Below are 18,232 nucleotides of genomic sequence, written 5' to 3' on the forward strand. Positions count from 1 at the left end.
GGATATACCATATGCAGACTGGACAGAACATCAATACCAGTAATATCTACACAGTTCAGCCTAGTGGTAGTAAAGGAAATTTTACTGTTGCCAATTATATTTACCTCACAATGTTGTCCTAACATAATAACAGTATTAACAAAAAATATAATAATTTGTTGGAACAGCAAATTTGTCTTTTCGTGAGTTTACCCGACATGCTAGCATAACTGACCTACTTTCCGCATCTCTGACTTTTTTAAAAAATATATATTTTAATGACCTTTAAAATGTGATAACCTTTATATTGTGCTCTTGTTGTTGTAGTTTTGGCAATTTATGGCAAAATATTGCATCCCTTTTTGATATTCCTTGCATGACTGTCTGCTGCATCCCCTTTGCACCACCATTCATGGATGTTCCTGAGTCAAAACTCAATGCATAGCAATGGCACCTGTGCAGCGCACGATAAGTCACGTGATGTCCAATCCAGTAATGTAAATCAGTGGAGACAACTCCTGCTCAGACTGATCATTTCTACCTGTTGCGCACATGAATTATGTTTTTATCAGAGCTTAAACAGCGCTGTTCTCACGAGGATACGTTSTGTGTGTGTGGAACATCACCTGCAAACAGCTGGAGCAGCCGTCAGAGCACTGTTAAATAAAGAGATAATCTGGATATTTTTAAAACAGGGTTGCAGTTCAAAATTAATAACAAAAACCTCAAATGATGTTAGCGCTTGAAGTATTTAAATTTTTTTTAAAAGGGCATAAATAATAAGGTTTTTATGTCATTAATGAAATTCTTTTCCTAAGTTGATTATAGTTCTAAACATTTAGAGTGTTTTTACATACTGTTTCCTCCAACACTGATTACCTACAAACTAAATTGCAATGATTGGCAAAAATTCAAATAAACAATTTAAACGATGTAATTTAGCAGCTTTTAGGACAGCCAATGACACCTTTCTTACTGAGAAGTTGGAGACAGTGGTCACTCTCACTCCAAGCTCAGATCAAAACTTGAGAGCCCTGCATATCAGCTAGTGTTGGCAATGTTACACAATGTTCAGAAACATAGAGAAARAAATGCAATTCTGTTCGAGTTACAGCAATTATCTGGGAGGAGCTGGGAACAACTGATCAGTCATATGACGTAAATTCTCACTAAGTCAGAACTTCGTTGGCAAAAGTGTTTCCATCTCCTCTTTTGCACATTAACTTTTTTTTTTGTAAAATTCAAAAACCATTTCAAGAGAGCATAAAACGTTTTTGCAAAATTTATGTTTTTTTTTTTTTGTGTGTGTGTGTGTGTGTGTGTTTGTTTGTTTGTTTTTCGATTGCAGTTTCCATCAACCTTTTCTAATGTGATACCTCAAAATGCGCATAAAAGAATGTTGCACGACCAGTGACTAGCACACCAAATTTCAGCTGAGTCTGGAAACTTAACAGATTTACAACCATTTCTGTGCTGGCTAAGGTGGTCGTCTTGGGTTCTTTCAACTTTCTACCATCAGCCTTAAAACATGCATTAGAACGAGTCTTACTTGGCAGAGAAGGTGAGAAGGTGGGCTCGGATTATCATGGCAGCTTGGCGGCGGACTTCGTCCCTATCCTTCTCCAAAAGATGCTCCAAAGACTCCTTCATGAACACCTAAAAAAGCAACAGTGGAAACATCTAAAAAGACTGAAAGATGGTTTTAAAGTCTAAAAGAGCATTTCTAGGTCTTACCTTTGTCTTCCCTAACTGCCACTCCTTCTTGGTTTTATCATATTTGAATAAAAGGTCTGTGCTTCTTTTCTTATCATCTCCTGCTGCAGGAACCTTGTCTTTTAAAATGATTTTATACCTAACAAAGAAACAGGACGKATCGATCACAGAGGTCTGAGCTACGCTGTTTATAGATGCATGAGTAAGCAGCAAAATCAAAAGATACAGCAGATGTGTGCACACGTAGGGAGACTTGCCTTGAAAAAAAGTCTTTAAATGTTCTGCGAACGGGGAAACCAGCACGTCGGATCTTCACTGTTTCCAACATACCAGAATAKCGTAGCTGGTTTAGGACGATTTCTGGGTCAAACACATTTGGATTCTACCAAAAATAATRAGAAAGATTTCTCAAACAGTCGGGCAATGAGGAAGATTTTTAATGTGAGTCAGAGAACAGATCAAATACGTTATAAAACAAAAATAAAGTGACCTTTTCCATGTTGGGTTTAATGCAGCGGATGAAGAAGGGATTGGATACACTGAGAGTGGCCATGAGAGCATGAAGGGAGTCCTGAGGAGACGAAAGTTAAAATAGTTTGTTAAATATTTTCCTAGAGAAATTCACACGTATTCTTCCTCTCAGCTGTTCCTGGCTTCAGACATTTTGCTATATTTTTGTTTTTCTGTGCTCCTCAAAGGAATATATTCCTCACCCTGAACTGGGAGCTCACTGTGGGTTTGCGTCTGGCTGTTCCCATCTTCTCCTCACTGTTTCGGCTGCCRACCTTCTCAAACAAGTCGTAGATGAAGTCCTGTCTGCGAAGCAGTAGAAAAAGGACAGAAATGAACATTTTCTATGTTCTACCGCCAGAAACATAACAGTGTGTTTCTGACGATGGGGATTTAAACATTAAAAAAATAATAATTTAAATGCATAAATGTTGATTCATAGACAAAACAATCATAATCATAAACAGAAACACTTTTCATTTCTATGTATTTTTACTAACTGTTCTTTTGTAGTTTACAATTTCTTTKTTCATTAAAAGCAGCAAAAAGGTAGCTAAAAACTGTTGGAGCATAAGGCTGACTRAAAGTTGCAAAAAGCTAGCTAAAAAGTCGCCAAGAGACCAGTAGTAAAAAGCAAAAGACTGACTCAAATAAAAGCTTCAAATAARAACAAAAGTAGAAAAGTTACAAAATTCAGAAGTCGTATCACTAATCTCACGAAAGAGTGCTTTGATATTTGAATGACTAAGATAAAGTATGCAAAAGTAGAGATGGGATAAATGTCTCTTTGAAGGGATCCGGATCTTGGGGAGCCGTTTGTTTCATAGGGCCGTTCAAAAGAGCCATTCGATTTTGAACGTATTACGTCATCACGTAGGAAAATATGTCACCACGTAGCCGTACGTAATGGCGTCATCCCGTCATGTGGGTGGAACCATGTGTTTGTCAAGCGGAAACCCCCCTTCCTCTTTCACCGTGAGCTTCTGTACTCTACAACTCTACCTGTTTTCCATTGAAAAAGCAAAGCGGGAGCGATTTAAGTATGAAAAAATAAAGATTATATGAGGAATAAAAGAAGTAAAACTACAAATGGTTCGTTACTGCCCGCGATTCGGCTCCTATCGTTCGTTGTAAAGAGCCGATCAAAAGACTCGGATCGTTCGTGAACGTCACATCTCTATGCAAAAGTAGTTTATACCCCCCACCCCCCAAAAATCCTATAGAAGGATTCAGTAGGAAAACTGTTCATTGTGATCATAACATGATCATTATTCACAAATTGAGCCTCAGGCAAAATCTTATTGGATAAAAACAAAAGACTGAAATCAATCTTCTGTTATTATTCTGTTTATTTGTGTTTATCTAACCTGCTGTCCTTCAGCATGTTTAGGATGTCGTCTCTGAAAGTGTCTCTGTTCTTCTCCAATATTCCTCTGACGTCATATAAAACCTGCTCAAACAGAACACGTCTCACAAATGAAGAACAATAAGCAAAGTTTGTGCATCACACGTATTCTTCCTAACTCACCTCTCCGGCGTAATGCTTGATGCCAAACTGATGATCTGCAACTCTGGGCTTCACAAAGTAAGGGTTTGTCTGCAGAAAATCAACAAGACACGCAAAATCTCAAACAAAACACAGCACACYAAGAGGACGAACTGGAGCTTCACTGAGCTGCATGAAATAAACACAAGAATGAAAAAAACAATCGTGACTAACTCACGGAGTGCCTGCTGTGCAACTTCTCCAGCAGAGTGAAATCTGTTCCTTTGGGGAATCGGCTTTCTTCATTCACAAGAGCCAACAAACCGAGTTTCTAAAAACAATTTAAAAAAGGCAACACAATGTTACCACAAATGGCTGTAACTCAGTCAGTTTTCTCAGATACTGAGCTAAATTTCAGTGTGGTGGTAGCTGAAAGTCATTCCAACACACTGAAAACTTTAATACTTACCTTCTCGATCAGGTCAAGACACTCTGCATTGTCCATCCAGTCAATGGCCTCCCACTGAACACCTTCCCTGTGAACAGAATCTCAAACCGTTACACGCTGACAAAAAGAGGTAATGCCAATAATAAAGCCTCTACTGAGTTGATAACACCTTCTTCTTTGACTCACCTGTTGTATTCCAGCTGCTCCAGGGAGAAGATGTGTTTGTTGAAGTATTCCTGAAGCTTTTCATTGGCGTAGTTGATGTTAAACTGCTCGAAACGGTTCACCTGAAGACAAGGAGACACACTACATCTTTACATACGTATCATGTAAACCACAATGAACTCTGAAAACAAGAATATGTGTTTAAAATGCATTTAACAATAGGTTTGATACAACCTCAAATCCAGTGAAGTTGGAACGTTATGTAAAACAGATTTGCAAATATTTTCAACCTATATTCAAGTGAATATACTGCAAAGACTTATTTAATGTTCAGATATTGTTTCCTCCTAAAGTTACTTTGTTCTTTTTTTGCAAATATTCACTCATTTTAAAAAGAATAATTGATTGTAGTCAATTATTATTAATTATCTTGAAGAGTCTTTAACATTAAGATGTAATAAGGCAGTCAAATATACACATATGTCAATTTATTACTATTATAATTGAGGGTGAGTCGTGCAGATTTATGTTTGTATCAAACAAGTAGCCCTTTGTGTTCCTCTGAAGTAGCTCTCAGTCTCAAAATGGTTAGCTCCTGTTCTACAACAATTCATGCTTTTAGTTTTAGAGATTGAAACAAACATTTTATATTGGTGCTACAACATTTTGTTCTGTGCTACAAAACTAGGAACCTTTGTAACACCGGTGCTATGAGCTAAAAAAAAAAAGTTAACCTATACAGCCCTGTAAAGTGATTTATTGTAAAGTAACCTACAACAAATGACCCTAAATGCAGGGGGAAAAAACGTACCTTCAAAAATAAATAACTGTAAAAATGACAAAAACTATCTTTACTATAACAGCTACTCTGGGTCTGGATCAAACTCAAGCCCAAATGTGGTACACTGTGGCATTTTATATGGCCTGTGAGAGTTTCAAAGATGTATTTATGTCTTAAAATAAGTGGATGATGGTTTAAAGCCAGCATTGACCATAAACTACATCTCCTGTAATGCGTGACGATTATTTTACCAGTGAAATAAAGGCAACCATCAGGTAGAGGTGCACAGGGTTTAAAAGCCAGCTGGTGAAATTCACAGTGTCAAATCTCTGTCAGAAAATGGGGGAGAGTTTAGAATTCAAGATAGTAGTTACTCATTACAACTCAACAGTGAAAAAAAACTCTTGTTTTTACTTTTAATAATATTTCTGTATATTTATTTCACATTTAGTCAGTCGTAAACACAGTACTTTTTAGTGTTTATAAGAGGATGTGTTAAAATGCTGTTTCTATGCAGAAAATACCACATAGAGCTGAGTTATTGTTTGGTGCACAGTCAAACTGAAGTGATGTTTTGTGTTTAGTCGAAGTTGAGCACGTGGTCTGTTATTTGGAGACGTAGTTTATTCTGATTTTATAAAATTGCAAACCGTTTTTTTCCCCCGTCAGGACATGATACAACAAAACAGTTAAGAAGCTGAATGAGCTCAAAATATTCAAAAGACAGTCAAAAGGTGAACTCTGACCTCAAAGTTTTCAAAGCCAAAGATATCAAGGATGCCAATGGATTTGAAGTTTTCTTTTCCTTTGATTTTCTGGTTGATCTTAAGGATGATCCAGGAGAAACACTGTGAATATAAGGCCATGGCAACAGAGTCCCTTGAGTCAATGGCCTGCAACACAGAGGAGAAAGCTTAAGGGTGTGATAGGGCAGGTGTTTGAATGTGAACAAAAGTGACCAATCGAAGGAGAGAGAAAAAAAATCTGAATATGCATGCTGACCTGCTCGATAGTGAGAGGAGAACAGATTTCCTCTCCTCTGAGGATTATGGAGCGCTGAGTCAGGACCTCGGACAGCTGGAAGGCATCCAGACCCAACAGTTCGCTGGCGTTACTGATCACTGTGGAACACGAGTGAAGAAGTGTCACGCTTTTACAATCCCCTCGAAATCATTTGATCACGCATTTTTACACAAACATCCCCCTGACCCTGCTTGGTGGTGATCTGGGCTCCTCCTGCAGTCATGAACTCGATGTTGCCCAGCTGTAAGACTCCTGACAGCAGCTTAAACATGTCTCTGATCTCATCCTCAGAAAACTCTAAAACCTTCAGCGCCTCCTGCACAAAGACAAGAACAGGAAACAGTTCAGGGTGCTTTACTGAAAAAAACAGATTTCAGTTTTTCACGAGCAAAGAACAAATCTTATTGTGGAGAAAGGCAGATGTTTTTATTGATCATGGATTGAAAAGGACTCACAGCTATTACCACACATCTGTAAAACAGGCTAAATTATAGCCATATTTGTGTTTGCTGAGGTTGATTAGCCATTAGAAAGATAGCCATCTTGAATCTGACTGAAAAGTTAACCAGTTGTAGCCTACATCAAATTTTATTAAAATCCTTCCAGTGGTGAGGGAGATATTTTGCTAACAGACAGAGAAACAAGTACACAGAGAGACAGACAGGCGATTACGTACATAAAAGCTCAACTTTTGTGGCAGTAATTAATAACCACCAGAGGTCTACAGTATAAAAATTGTACACTTCCTTTGTCACAGTAAAGTAATTTTTTGAGGATTTCTAGTTTTACCAAGTATTTTAATTGAATCTTTTACTTTTGTTTTGTTACATTCAAACTATAAAAATGATTCTTTACATTAAAATTTAACACCTAGTTGCACGTTACAAATTTAAATATGAACAGAACTTTTTTTTTTTAGCTTCAGCCTTCAGAGGAGTCAGACGTGCCTTTGCTCTCTCCTGAACCTGAACCTATCCTACCCTGCTCTGCTGCTCTTTCAAGCCTTTTTTCACCTACCATCCAAAACAAAAAGGAATTATGGATTTGGTCAACTGGTCTCTGAACACAATCGACACTATTTTTTTCCACATTAAGACTGGAACGAGGGGAACAAAGCTGTCCGAGTGGAACAGTTGCTGCGGGGCAGATCAGTGGTTCTTGGGGGAGCTGGAACCTGATGTGTCTCGCATCCCTTTCCATTGAAGACGTGGAAGATTTGTATCTATTTGGATTTATGATAACTGGATTTCTGCTGATTGGTGGAGGCGGATATTTGGTCTATCAAAAAGTGAAAGCGACCCTAACAGCGATCCGGGTCGTTGAGAAGCTGTTGGGCGTATTGGAAGGTTTCTGCCGGGCTGGGAGCACACAGACTCAGTTGCTGGGGGAGATAAATCGCAAATTGGATGTGATTCTGATGAGGACTGCAGCTCAGGAGCGTACCTCTGGCATGTAGGATCACATCTGGGTGAAGCTTCAGATGGTGAGAGGCAAGGACGACCCCTGAATTTGGCTGATTGAATATGTTCACCACTTTCCGAGATGCAGTAAAGACACTAAAAGCAGCAGGAAATTCAAGGCTGCTTTGTCCTAAAACAATTGTGTTTATCTATTGGCTCCCAGAGACTGGCTTAGCCTCGACTGCTATGCTTATCTGAAATTCCCCAAGGATGATATGTCAACAAGGGCTTGATTCCCTTCCACTCCCATCACCTGTGTTGGACTTGAACTGTGAACCCAAGGCTGAGGAGGAGGTGACGACTCTGAACTCTGGTGAGCCAAGCAAGAGAGGATAACATCTTGTGACTCTGGAAGGGCTAGGGTCGGCTCCTATCACGGAGACCCCCACCTCAACATTTCCAACTCCATTGAATACCGCCCCCTCTCATGTGTTGTCTGACCTAAGCTCCTCCCCTGCCCCAGGCTGTCTTGCTCTATCGCGAGTTGTTTTTTTGTGCACATGATCTTTTGTTTCTGATGTAAACATAGGATCAGAGCAATTTTTTAACTCATCTCTCCTTTTGTGTATTTCCAGCTGTTAAAGCGTGACCCCTGCTGGTTGCTGCATGACCTGTTCACCTGTTCCCCCATGTTTTTCATGTGTGTCTTCTTGTATGGGTGTTCTTAAATGTAATTTCATTGTGCTCCATACAATGACAATAAAGGCATGATCATCATCATCATCAACTCATCATGAAAAGCATTGTTTACGTGCTCTAAAAATGAAGTTGAATTTACTTAAACAAGTTAGGTCAACTGGTTCCACTAAACAGAGTTGAGTAAATGAGTAATTGACTCAACTCATTTTAGCTGAACCACTTCGATTAAGTAAATTTAACACTTCATTTCTTAGAGTTTTTATTTTCCCAATTATTGTGAGCAGCTTTATGACTTAAGTACTTTTCTTATCAGGGAAATTAATTTTTACCAAAATCATTTCCTGTTAAGGTATTTTTACTTTTACTTAGTCATTTCTTTTAAGTATTATACCTCTGATAATCACTAACAGTTGATCGAGAGTTATAGAAATGTAATTTCTCTAAGAACAGTTCTTGAATTTAAGAACAGCTTAAATGCAAATTAATCCCCTTTGGTGTAGAGTTTAATTCTTGGTTTTTTTGTGTGTGTGGTTACAGTTGAAAGAAAAAAAAATTCAATAACTGTTCTTTGCTTTGGTGCTTGTTGAAGACAACTACTGGTCAAACATACCATAACACTGTTATACAGTTCTTTGTCATTCAGGCTCTTATCCTTCAGACATCCTGATTGACTGAGGTAGTGATAGGATTCAGCAGGATCCTCCAGGAAGTACAGACCTAGAAGTATTAGTACATATTATTGTATTACATATACTTTAGTGTCAAAATTATATTTCACACATGGTTCTCCATCACAATGAACCTACTGCGTTATGACTGTGTAATAAAAACTAATGCAAAATTAACAACAACATGTAATTCATATGAACAGATATTGGCTAAAGGAAAAAAACCTTATACATAAAATATGAAATAATAAATCATGATTCTTATTTTAGTTGTTACTGTGCTATCAGCTACATTTATTTATTTTTAATCTGTCGTTTTGTATCAAGTGATTCCTATAGGTAAAGAGAAACTGAGCCTTATAAAATCCTTTTAATTTAATCAAGTTTTACTTTAAAATATTTTCACTCTTTTACCAATACAATCACTTCTGATAAATAAGTTGTTGCCATCCACTTCCTGGATGCATCTGCAAAATGCAGAATTTCTCAAGAGAGTGGTGTCACAGTATGACAGAAAATTAGGGCAATACTACACTTTTTTTAAATGACAAAAATAAAGTCATAATAGTAAGAGATTAAAGTCATAATATTACGAGAATTAAGTCATATTACGAATAAGAAAAGCTGTTCGAGAATAAAGTTCTAACATTACAAATTTAAAGTCTTGCTATCATGAAAACAAAGTTGTAAAACAAGATTAAAGCCATCATATTACAAGAATAAATTTGTTATATAATGAGAACTTCTACATGAAAAAACAGTCTTACCACTGCGTTAAAATGAAGAATGTTGAACATCTTGTGAAGTTATACTTCAGCATTTGCTTTACAAATTAAGAAATACTTAATCTTTTAACACATCCGCATCAAATTATCAGTAGGACTTTGAAATGATTGTGCAAAAACCACATGAACCTTATATGAGAAACTGAAGCCGAATTGCGATTAATGGCTGCGTTAAAGAATTTAGTCGTCACATAATTTGGATGGAAGCGTATTACAYTAACAGTGACCCAAAAGTCATCAGCAGACTAAGCTACTTTATAAATAAAAGCTGTCCACAGCAAGAGGAAATGAGGAAAAATGGAAAGTGGGCACTTTCTACTCATAATAAAAAAATAATCTTATTGTCTGGCCCTAATACTTCATCGTAGTCACAGAGGGTACACACAGTTGTTCCAATAAAATAAACAGCTGTTATGATCTGTAGTTGTGTACTGAGGTTTTACTTTTGTTCTCTTTACTCGCTCCTGCCAGCAGAGCATAGAAGATGTGGTAGTTCCTCTCGCCAGGGTTTTGTCGTACCACTCGGTTCTACAGGAAAAATCAGTTCAATAAATCCACTATTGATGTCTTTAATGCAGACATGACAAATCACTTCAAATCTTTTCCATCTTGACACAGAAATCTTAGGGCGTGGTTACCTTCTCCAGTAAATCTGAGAGGATGAGAGTCATGGAAGCAACACAAACTGAGTCAGAGTTCACATGAACTGAACATTTGATGTGCGTAAAACAGAAATGAGGATACAGTCGATGACGCAGCCTCCTTGGATGTTTCCACATTCAGAGAAGTGAAGCTGGATGAACTTCCCAAAACGACTGGAGTTGTTGTTGTAAACAGTTTTAGCATTCCCAAACGCCTCCATGATCGGACTACAAGGAAAATAAGAACTTAAGATTTTGTTTTAAGCGGTTGTGCCTAATATCATAAAATTAGAGGGACATTAGACCAAAAGTTAGGAAGTTCACAGATAAGTTGAGACAAATAATTTCTTGATAATTCTAGTCCCACTCAACAGACTCAAGTGTAAAAGCAGTTGGTTTGCTCCATGTCTACCTGCTCTGCACAATGGCCTGCTCCACACGTGCTCTTCTCTGACTGAGGCGTCCCCGCCGAGTTCTGGCTCATCACAGACAGAAACTGCAGCAGCAGCTTGGTGCTCTCCGTCTTCCCTGCCCCTGATTCACCACTGGAGAACACACACACAGACACAGATGCACAAACACAAAGCATTTCAATTACAAACACACTGACCTTCTCTGACATTTTGATACCTTCAATTGGTCTGGTTATCTACTGAGGCCTGATTGCTTCTGAGATATTTTATTAGCTCCCAGTATTTCCTAATAAGGATTAACCAAAGGTTGACTGCAATTGAAAGTTAATTGTGATTTAATGCTGGACACTACAGTCAGGTCAGAACAGTCTGTTGCATTGGTGAAACAATCACGCTTATTAATAATAAAATCAAGGAGAGTCACAACACTGATTTATTGGCTTCAGCTTGAGCATTGGACTGTCTTCCTGACAGATATACCTGTATGTGGCAAAACTTCAGCTTCATTTTATATTTTTTCCAGGGGTTTTATGTGTCATATATTGTCTGCCTTGTTCCATATTGGCTACATTATGTTAAGATTGCATGCTAATAACCCATTAGACTTTTATGAAGTAATAGGTAGGTGAAATGAGCAGGGGCTACAGTGAACCCCTGGAAAATCACAGTTCAGTTTYCACAACCTTGGTCTTCTTGCTGATTTTCAATAGAACCTACCTAACAATTGTTTGCAGAAACCTCTGCAATTTGGTGAAAATGTATATCAATATCAATATCAATTTCATTCATTTGGGTGAGCACCTGTACATTTCACAGATTTTTTTCAATTAATTAAAACTATTACATTATGTTTTATTAAATTGTAAGCATATAGTTTAAACTATAAATAGGCATTTATAGGCCTTTTTTGGATCCAAAATTAGCCTTTTTTTTACAATTTGAAGGTGATCTATGAACATCGACATTACAAATTTTGGGGTATTCATTTGTTGCCCAAATGTTATACAATATTTCTCCAGTACCAATACATAATACAGTCCAATACATAACAGATACTTACCAGGCATGCACCCTGTAAGTACCATATTTCAACCAGGTAAGTTGCAGTTAATTATCCATTAAGCACCATGTTATTATCAGTAAGTACCCTTTAAGTACCTATTATGCACCAAGTCATTACTTGATGAGTAACTGGTGCATACCTAGTAAGTATTCTATAAGTACCAAATTTGTACCATGTAAGTTACAGTTGTCCATTAAGCACCATGTTAGTATCAGTAAGTACCCTTTAAGTACCTAATATGCACCAAGTCATAACTTGATAAGTAACTGGTACATACAAGTAAGTATTCTGTAAGTACCAGATATGTACTCGGTTAGTATTTGGTAAGTAACTAATAAATATTTGTAAAGTACCAGCTAAGTTCTATATAATTACCCAATAATACCTGTTTAGTCCTGGGTATGTACCAGTAAGTGTTCAATAAATACTAGTTAAGTGCCTGGTTAGTAGCAGATATTGCCCATTAAGTACCTGGTATTTACCCAGCAATACCATATATCACCTGGTAAGTATATGGTCTGTTTTTCTCAAGTACCCTGTAAGTATGAAGTACATATCTGACAGGTCCAGGTACATACCAGGTAGGTATCGGGCCATATTATTTATTTTTATTTATTGTTATTTAACCAGGCAAGTCCCGCTGAGATCTCAGATCTCTTTTTCAAGGGAGATCTGGGCCTGAAGGCAACCTATTGTACATGTTTTTATTATATAGTGCTATTGTGTTTTGACCCTCGAACTCACCTGATGAGGACACACTGGCTGTCGTGGCGTTTCCAGATGCAGCGGTAGCATTCATTGGCCACAGCAAAAATGTGGGGCGGGAGCTCCCCCAGATGGTGCTTGGAGTACAGATCCACCCTCTCCAAGTCATACAGACCCGAGATCTGCTTGTATGGGTTAACAGCGGCCAGGATGCTGCCGATGTTGGTCTATAAAAGAACAATAGGTACATTTATCACATTTCAGCTTTGTGGTAACGTTAACTTAAACAAGATAAAGAACCACAGGAAGGTGGAGACAAACAGAACAGGAGAAAACATTTCACGAGAAAGCAGAAGTCACAGTAAGATGATGATAAAGGACACACAATGACACAAAAAAACTGACCCACACATGAGAAATTCTTATTATCGGCTTTAAAAGAAATCCATGTAAAGACAACATTTCATCATCCAGATTAGATCAGATTAGATTAGGTCCTTATTTGCTCATATTTCCATGTTTTTTACAAACGTCTGTTCACAAAATGAGCCCTAAAAAAGATAAAAGCTTCTGGTCTTGACTGTAATTAATTGATCACGTCATTAACTTTACAGCTGCAGACAGAGACATCCTTCGCATCAGGATGAAGTGATGTTGACAAAAGCTAATGTATTAATTCATTCCACTTCATTCGTCCACAGAAACAAATTACTGGAGTATTTCATATTTCCAATTGTGTCATGGGAATGGAAATTAGATAAGATTTACTCTGAGTGCAAGAATGTTTTTTACAGACAAAAACAAACTGGGAAAATGCTTCTTGATCTTTTTAGTCAAAGTTTAATTTGCTAAATAAATGCATACATTCATGGTGATTGATAAACAACCTAATAATGAAGGCTGGTTCTGTTCTGGGGACGAATGTGGACCTCTGGAGATGATGGTGCACAAAAGGATTTTACATAAAATCAAGAACATTGTGGACAACCCTGACTATCGTCTTCATCAGAATGTCATAGAAAAACAGAGTTTTCAGTTGGAGGTTTCTTCAGTTTCTATGTAATATAGACCGCTCCTGCCCACAGCCAAAGTAACTAAAGAGTTACTGTAGATGGTGACATCTACAGTAACTCTTTAGTTAAATGAGTTTCTATTCTACAACACTTAATTTCCCTCTGGGRTCAATAAAGTATTTTTGAATTGAATTGAAGAATGCACAGCTCTGATTGCACAAGCACACATACACTACAAGATTTTAAACCAGTCGGACGATTTTCAAAGACTGATAGAGCCCACACGTGAGGATAAAACAATCATGGATATAACAGGTTTGGTCATACAGTGTGTGGTGTACAGTCACACGACAAGAGGCAACACACCACGCACAAAAAGATATTTCACTCATGATTCAGATGTCAGATTTTAAATCACGCAAGACTTCTTGAAATCTYGCGAGAATTCAGATGTCCGAGGAAAAATCTCACGTGACCTCCAGAGAGACATGAGTTCAGAGTAAATAAACATTTGCAACAAGGAAGAATGTTGATCATTGGTGGGACAAAACAATTCCATAGGACTTTTAACATCAACCAGCCTATTGTTAGGCGATGGCCCTCTTTTGCATGTGACTAACCTGTTTGTCCATGTGGAGGCAGKGCTTATAAGGCTGAGTTCACCTGAAACTCATCAGACTGAAGAAGTCTCTTAAAGGAGAGATGAAACGTTTCACTAAAGAAGAATCCATCCAGAGGACCTACTTATTTTTTCTTTTTGATTTTTTTCTACCTGGATTACTGAGATACATCAGGACTTTTAACATCCAGCGGACTTTCTGGTGAGTCATGACAGTTTTTTGTCTCCTGTATTTTGGAATCCCCTCCGTGTTTATGTCACCTCGCTTTCTGATTGGCTACACGTCTCATTCACAGGCTGAGAGCTCGGGTGAGCACTACACACACTGTGATATAAGGCCAAAAAAATCTAACATGTTGAATATCCCCGATTTCAGATCGGAGCGGTCCTGACGTCCTTCCGAGCCGACTAGATCACTCTTAACTCACCACCCATGGCAAGAATATCTGCTGATTATCTTTAGAGCCATCACGATAATCTGGACTTCCTTAAGATTGCCGGAAGGGCAAAAATCGGCATGAGTTGCTTGTAGTGTGATGCCGGCCTTACATAGATTCTGTCCTTCTGGTAGCGCTGGCACAGGTTGTGCATGATCGCAGCCTCGTGGAGCTCAGCCAGTGCCGACATGTCCTCCACCCCATCGATGCTGGACTGGTGCATGGCGCATACCCGCTCCCGGTTGACCTCAGCCTGCTGCAGGTACAGCACCTGTGTGCAACCAGAAAGAAAAACTGACACATTAAAATATTCCCAGAAGTTTTATGAAATTATGTTTCTTTTAACTTCTTTTTATCCCAGTTTACCTGAGCCTGAAACTTCAAAAAAAGACCAAAAAAAATTTTTTTTTCACTTTTTCACTATTATGATGCAGTCAATGTGTTCACCCCTTTGCTTTGCTGCTCATTGTGGTTAACCTTTTCAGCCAAGGGTCAGCTCTAGGCCACTGTCTTGAGCGCGAGTGTGTGTGGGTGTGGTTTGGCGTAGACCCGTGTAGGCATGATGGYGAGCAAGATTAACATAACTAAGATGGATTATTTAATTTCTCACCTGTTTTTCCTTAATGTCTTTAAAAAAACGGAAAGTGAAAAGTTTGGGGGAGGATAGAGCACATGATATTTAAATCTAGCAAAAGAAATATGGCCAAACAGAAGTTTTTCTGTGACCTGGTTTCAGCACAAGGAGTAACTGTGAGCTCACCTTACACATACCCCCACCAGCCGCCACAGGCTGCACGGTTGTTCCATATTTAGCCCTGACAAACAACCGTTCACACACTCACCCACATCTAGGTACAATTTAGAGTTACCAATTAACCAACCCATTCTCACTCCCAAGTCGTCACCTATTGACGCATTTACAAGATTCCCTCTGCGTCCGATTTTGACGCGTCGGGTAGGCYCCTTGCGTCAGTTTTTGATGAGATGGGGAGGAATTTGTTGTCATAATTTCAGAAAGGGTAGAAAATGCACAAAAACTACCGTCCCAAAGCCTTAAATTACCTTTATTCACTTTAGACATCCTGTCCCTGACCCTAGTACCTAAAATTAACCATTAACCCTGATACCTAAAATTAACCATTAACCCTGATACCTAAAATTAACCATTAACCCTGATACCTAAAATTAACCATTTTTAGAAAATGTTGGAACACGTCAACTACGTGTTCCAAAGCCTAAAATTATCTAATATTCGCCATAGACATCCTAACCCTGATCCCAGTACCTAAACTTAACCATTAATCCTGATCCCTTATGTTAACCTCAGAACCCCGACCCAAAGACCCCTGGTGGCGCAACCCGGAAAAGCCACGGGTGGCAAAGACTGACGTGAGGGGGTCACCCAACGCGTCAAAATAAGACGCAGAGGGAACTTTGGAAAAGCATCAATATGTTGACGAGTTGGGAGTGAGAATGTGTTAAACTAACCCAACATGCATGTTGAAGGTCAGTTGGAGGAAACTGGTATCCGAAGAAAGCCCACTCGAGCATGAGGAAAACAAACTCCACCCAGAAAGGCCAGGAGAAGAACCAGTGACCTTCTTATTGACAGGTGCTCATTCATTGTGCCGCTGTTCCCCCAACCTGTGACACCACATGGCAAAAACCAATACAATACAGAGTAACGGAGCCCTACGGCTACTATTTTCCACCCACTACTCAGTCTCCATCTCATCTATGTTATTCATTGCCATGGAATCTGCAGAGTGTAAGGGATAAGACGAGCRGGGAGGAAAAAGAAGGAGAACAAGCCAGAGTGAGGCCAGAAGCCGAGAAGTGTAACGGGTCTGATGTGGCAGGAGCTGACAGATGAAAGCAGCTCGGTGTGTATTCAGGTCACGCTGCAACAGTACAGTCCACACAGACACACACATACACACACACACACACACACACACAGACACACACACACACACACACACGTTTGCAAAGCTATCCATTTGGGGACATTCCATTGACTACATTTCTACAGCCTAACCCAAACCCTAAGGCTAACCTCACAGGTACCTACCTGACCCTAAAACTGACCTAAACTCAATTCACACCTTGGTCCTAAACCCAACCCCCAACCCACCAATGGCATTTAAACCAAATGGGGACTTGACTTTTATACCCAAATGCACCAATTGTCCCCAAATGTAGGCATTTTGTCTTAAAATTGCCCCCAAATGTCACCAGAAACACCCCCCCACACACACACACACACACACTCATGTAAAGTAGGTAATTATCACTCTGTTCCAACAAAAAAGGCCATTCAGGTCACTGAAAATATAAACCAGGTCATTTACTGTAAATCTGTCTCGCAGCACCGTCCTGTGAACGAGGATGTCTGAAAGTTGCAGAAACCAGATGTCGATGGAAGTCTGCTGAGAGAGGCAGAYGGGCTGCGCTGCAGGCACTCACACTGTTCTAAAATTAATCCATTTCACCCCAGTAACACAGAGCTGTTGCGTGCAGACGACTCTCTCAGGGCAAAGAAAGTCCGCGGCATTTCGTCTTTTGCCAGCTGTCTGCCATGGTAATGTTATTTACGCTCAACGCGTCCATCGGCTCGCTCCTAAATGTCAAAGTGGAGACATCTTGGACGGTGTAGCCTATAATGCCGGTGTAACCTTGTTCACTCAGCCATGAAGAAATGATCTGGTTATCGCTCATCTTCCATCAGGATGGACCTCAACTCTTGTAGCTTTTAAAGATCTGAACACGAACCTGTTTTTTGACACGTTTATACCCAACATCTACAATTACAGCACTCAAACAAATAAGTATAAGAGCACAGCATTACAGTTTGGCATTTAGTAAACTTCCTCTGCAGATGTGGGTTTGATAAGTGATATAAAATACATAATTAGCAAAAATCAAACTTGAAAATTAAACTGGATTCCTTGAAWTGTATGAATACATGTTAGCCAACTTACGAATGAAAAGAAGTAGGTTAAAGTGAACCTTATATTTTCCTGTTTCACATTTTTCAGGTGATCAATTTAATTCTGATTCTTAGTTTTATCACATTTTTTTTTACTTTATACACAAAACTATCTCAATTTAACAATTATATAACTTATTTAACATCCCAGTGTTTAACCACATCATGTCCATAAAATAACACCCGAAAATGATTTTTGAATCTTTTTTTAAATTTAATATAATTCAACATTTAACCCATTCCACAAATCCGCCCCATGTGAAAACACGTGTTTTCACAATTTAAACTCTCCTTTAAGTTTATAGCTCCCCCTGTCACAAAGTTTTGAAGATTTCATGGAAATACTTTGTTTCTTGCGTTAAATATAAATTTTATTTTAAATTTAGCAGTTTAACTCAGCTTCCTGAATGATTATGAGGCCTCTTACCTAAATGGCTACTTTAAACAATAATAATAAAAAAAACCGCTACATGTTGTTGATGTTGAAGCATTTCCAGAAAAATAAAGAGATCATGTGTTTTACACACGGATTTTGGAAGCATTTATATTTATAAAGATTTTCTCCTCTTCCTTTCAATTACATCAGCTTTGTGTCTATAATTTATTTCTTCCCTTTTATCCTGCTCCATAAGTTTTTCCCTCAGAGTTCTTGCTGCCTGCCATCAAATTTGTTATTGTTTATGAGTTTTTAATAC

The 18,232-nt window shown here is 38.6% G+C and overlaps 1 protein-coding gene across 1 annotated transcript in view; it reads right to left on the reverse strand.

The window, feature by feature from the left end:
- LOC106518460 (unconventional myosin-X) overlaps positions 1-18,232 on the reverse strand; it is a 63,853-nt gene that overhangs the window by 21,156 nt on the left and 24,465 nt on the right. The window contains 21 exon segments of the mRNA XM_074559742.1: positions 1,529-1,635; positions 1,714-1,831; positions 1,950-2,074; positions 2,183-2,263; positions 2,406-2,508; positions 3,570-3,652; positions 3,731-3,799; positions 3,927-4,019; positions 4,158-4,224; positions 4,323-4,423; positions 5,829-5,975; positions 6,085-6,203; positions 6,292-6,421; positions 8,815-8,921; positions 10,101-10,185; positions 10,296-10,309; positions 10,402-10,526; positions 10,711-10,734; positions 10,736-10,843; positions 12,519-12,706; positions 14,661-14,819. Coding sequence (XP_074415843.1) covers positions 1,529-1,635; positions 1,714-1,831; positions 1,950-2,074; positions 2,183-2,263; positions 2,406-2,508; positions 3,570-3,652; positions 3,731-3,799; positions 3,927-4,019; positions 4,158-4,224; positions 4,323-4,423; positions 5,829-5,975; positions 6,085-6,203; positions 6,292-6,421; positions 8,815-8,921; positions 10,101-10,185; positions 10,296-10,309; positions 10,402-10,526; positions 10,711-10,734; positions 10,736-10,843; positions 12,519-12,706; positions 14,661-14,819 — 2,153 coding nt within the window.

The sequence above is a fragment of the Austrofundulus limnaeus genome, unplaced genomic scaffold (assembly GCF_001266775.1).
Source record: "Austrofundulus limnaeus strain Quisiro unplaced genomic scaffold, Austrofundulus_limnaeus-1.0 Scaffold61, whole genome shotgun sequence".
NCBI lineage: Eukaryota > Metazoa > Chordata > Actinopteri > Cyprinodontiformes > Rivulidae > Austrofundulus > Austrofundulus limnaeus.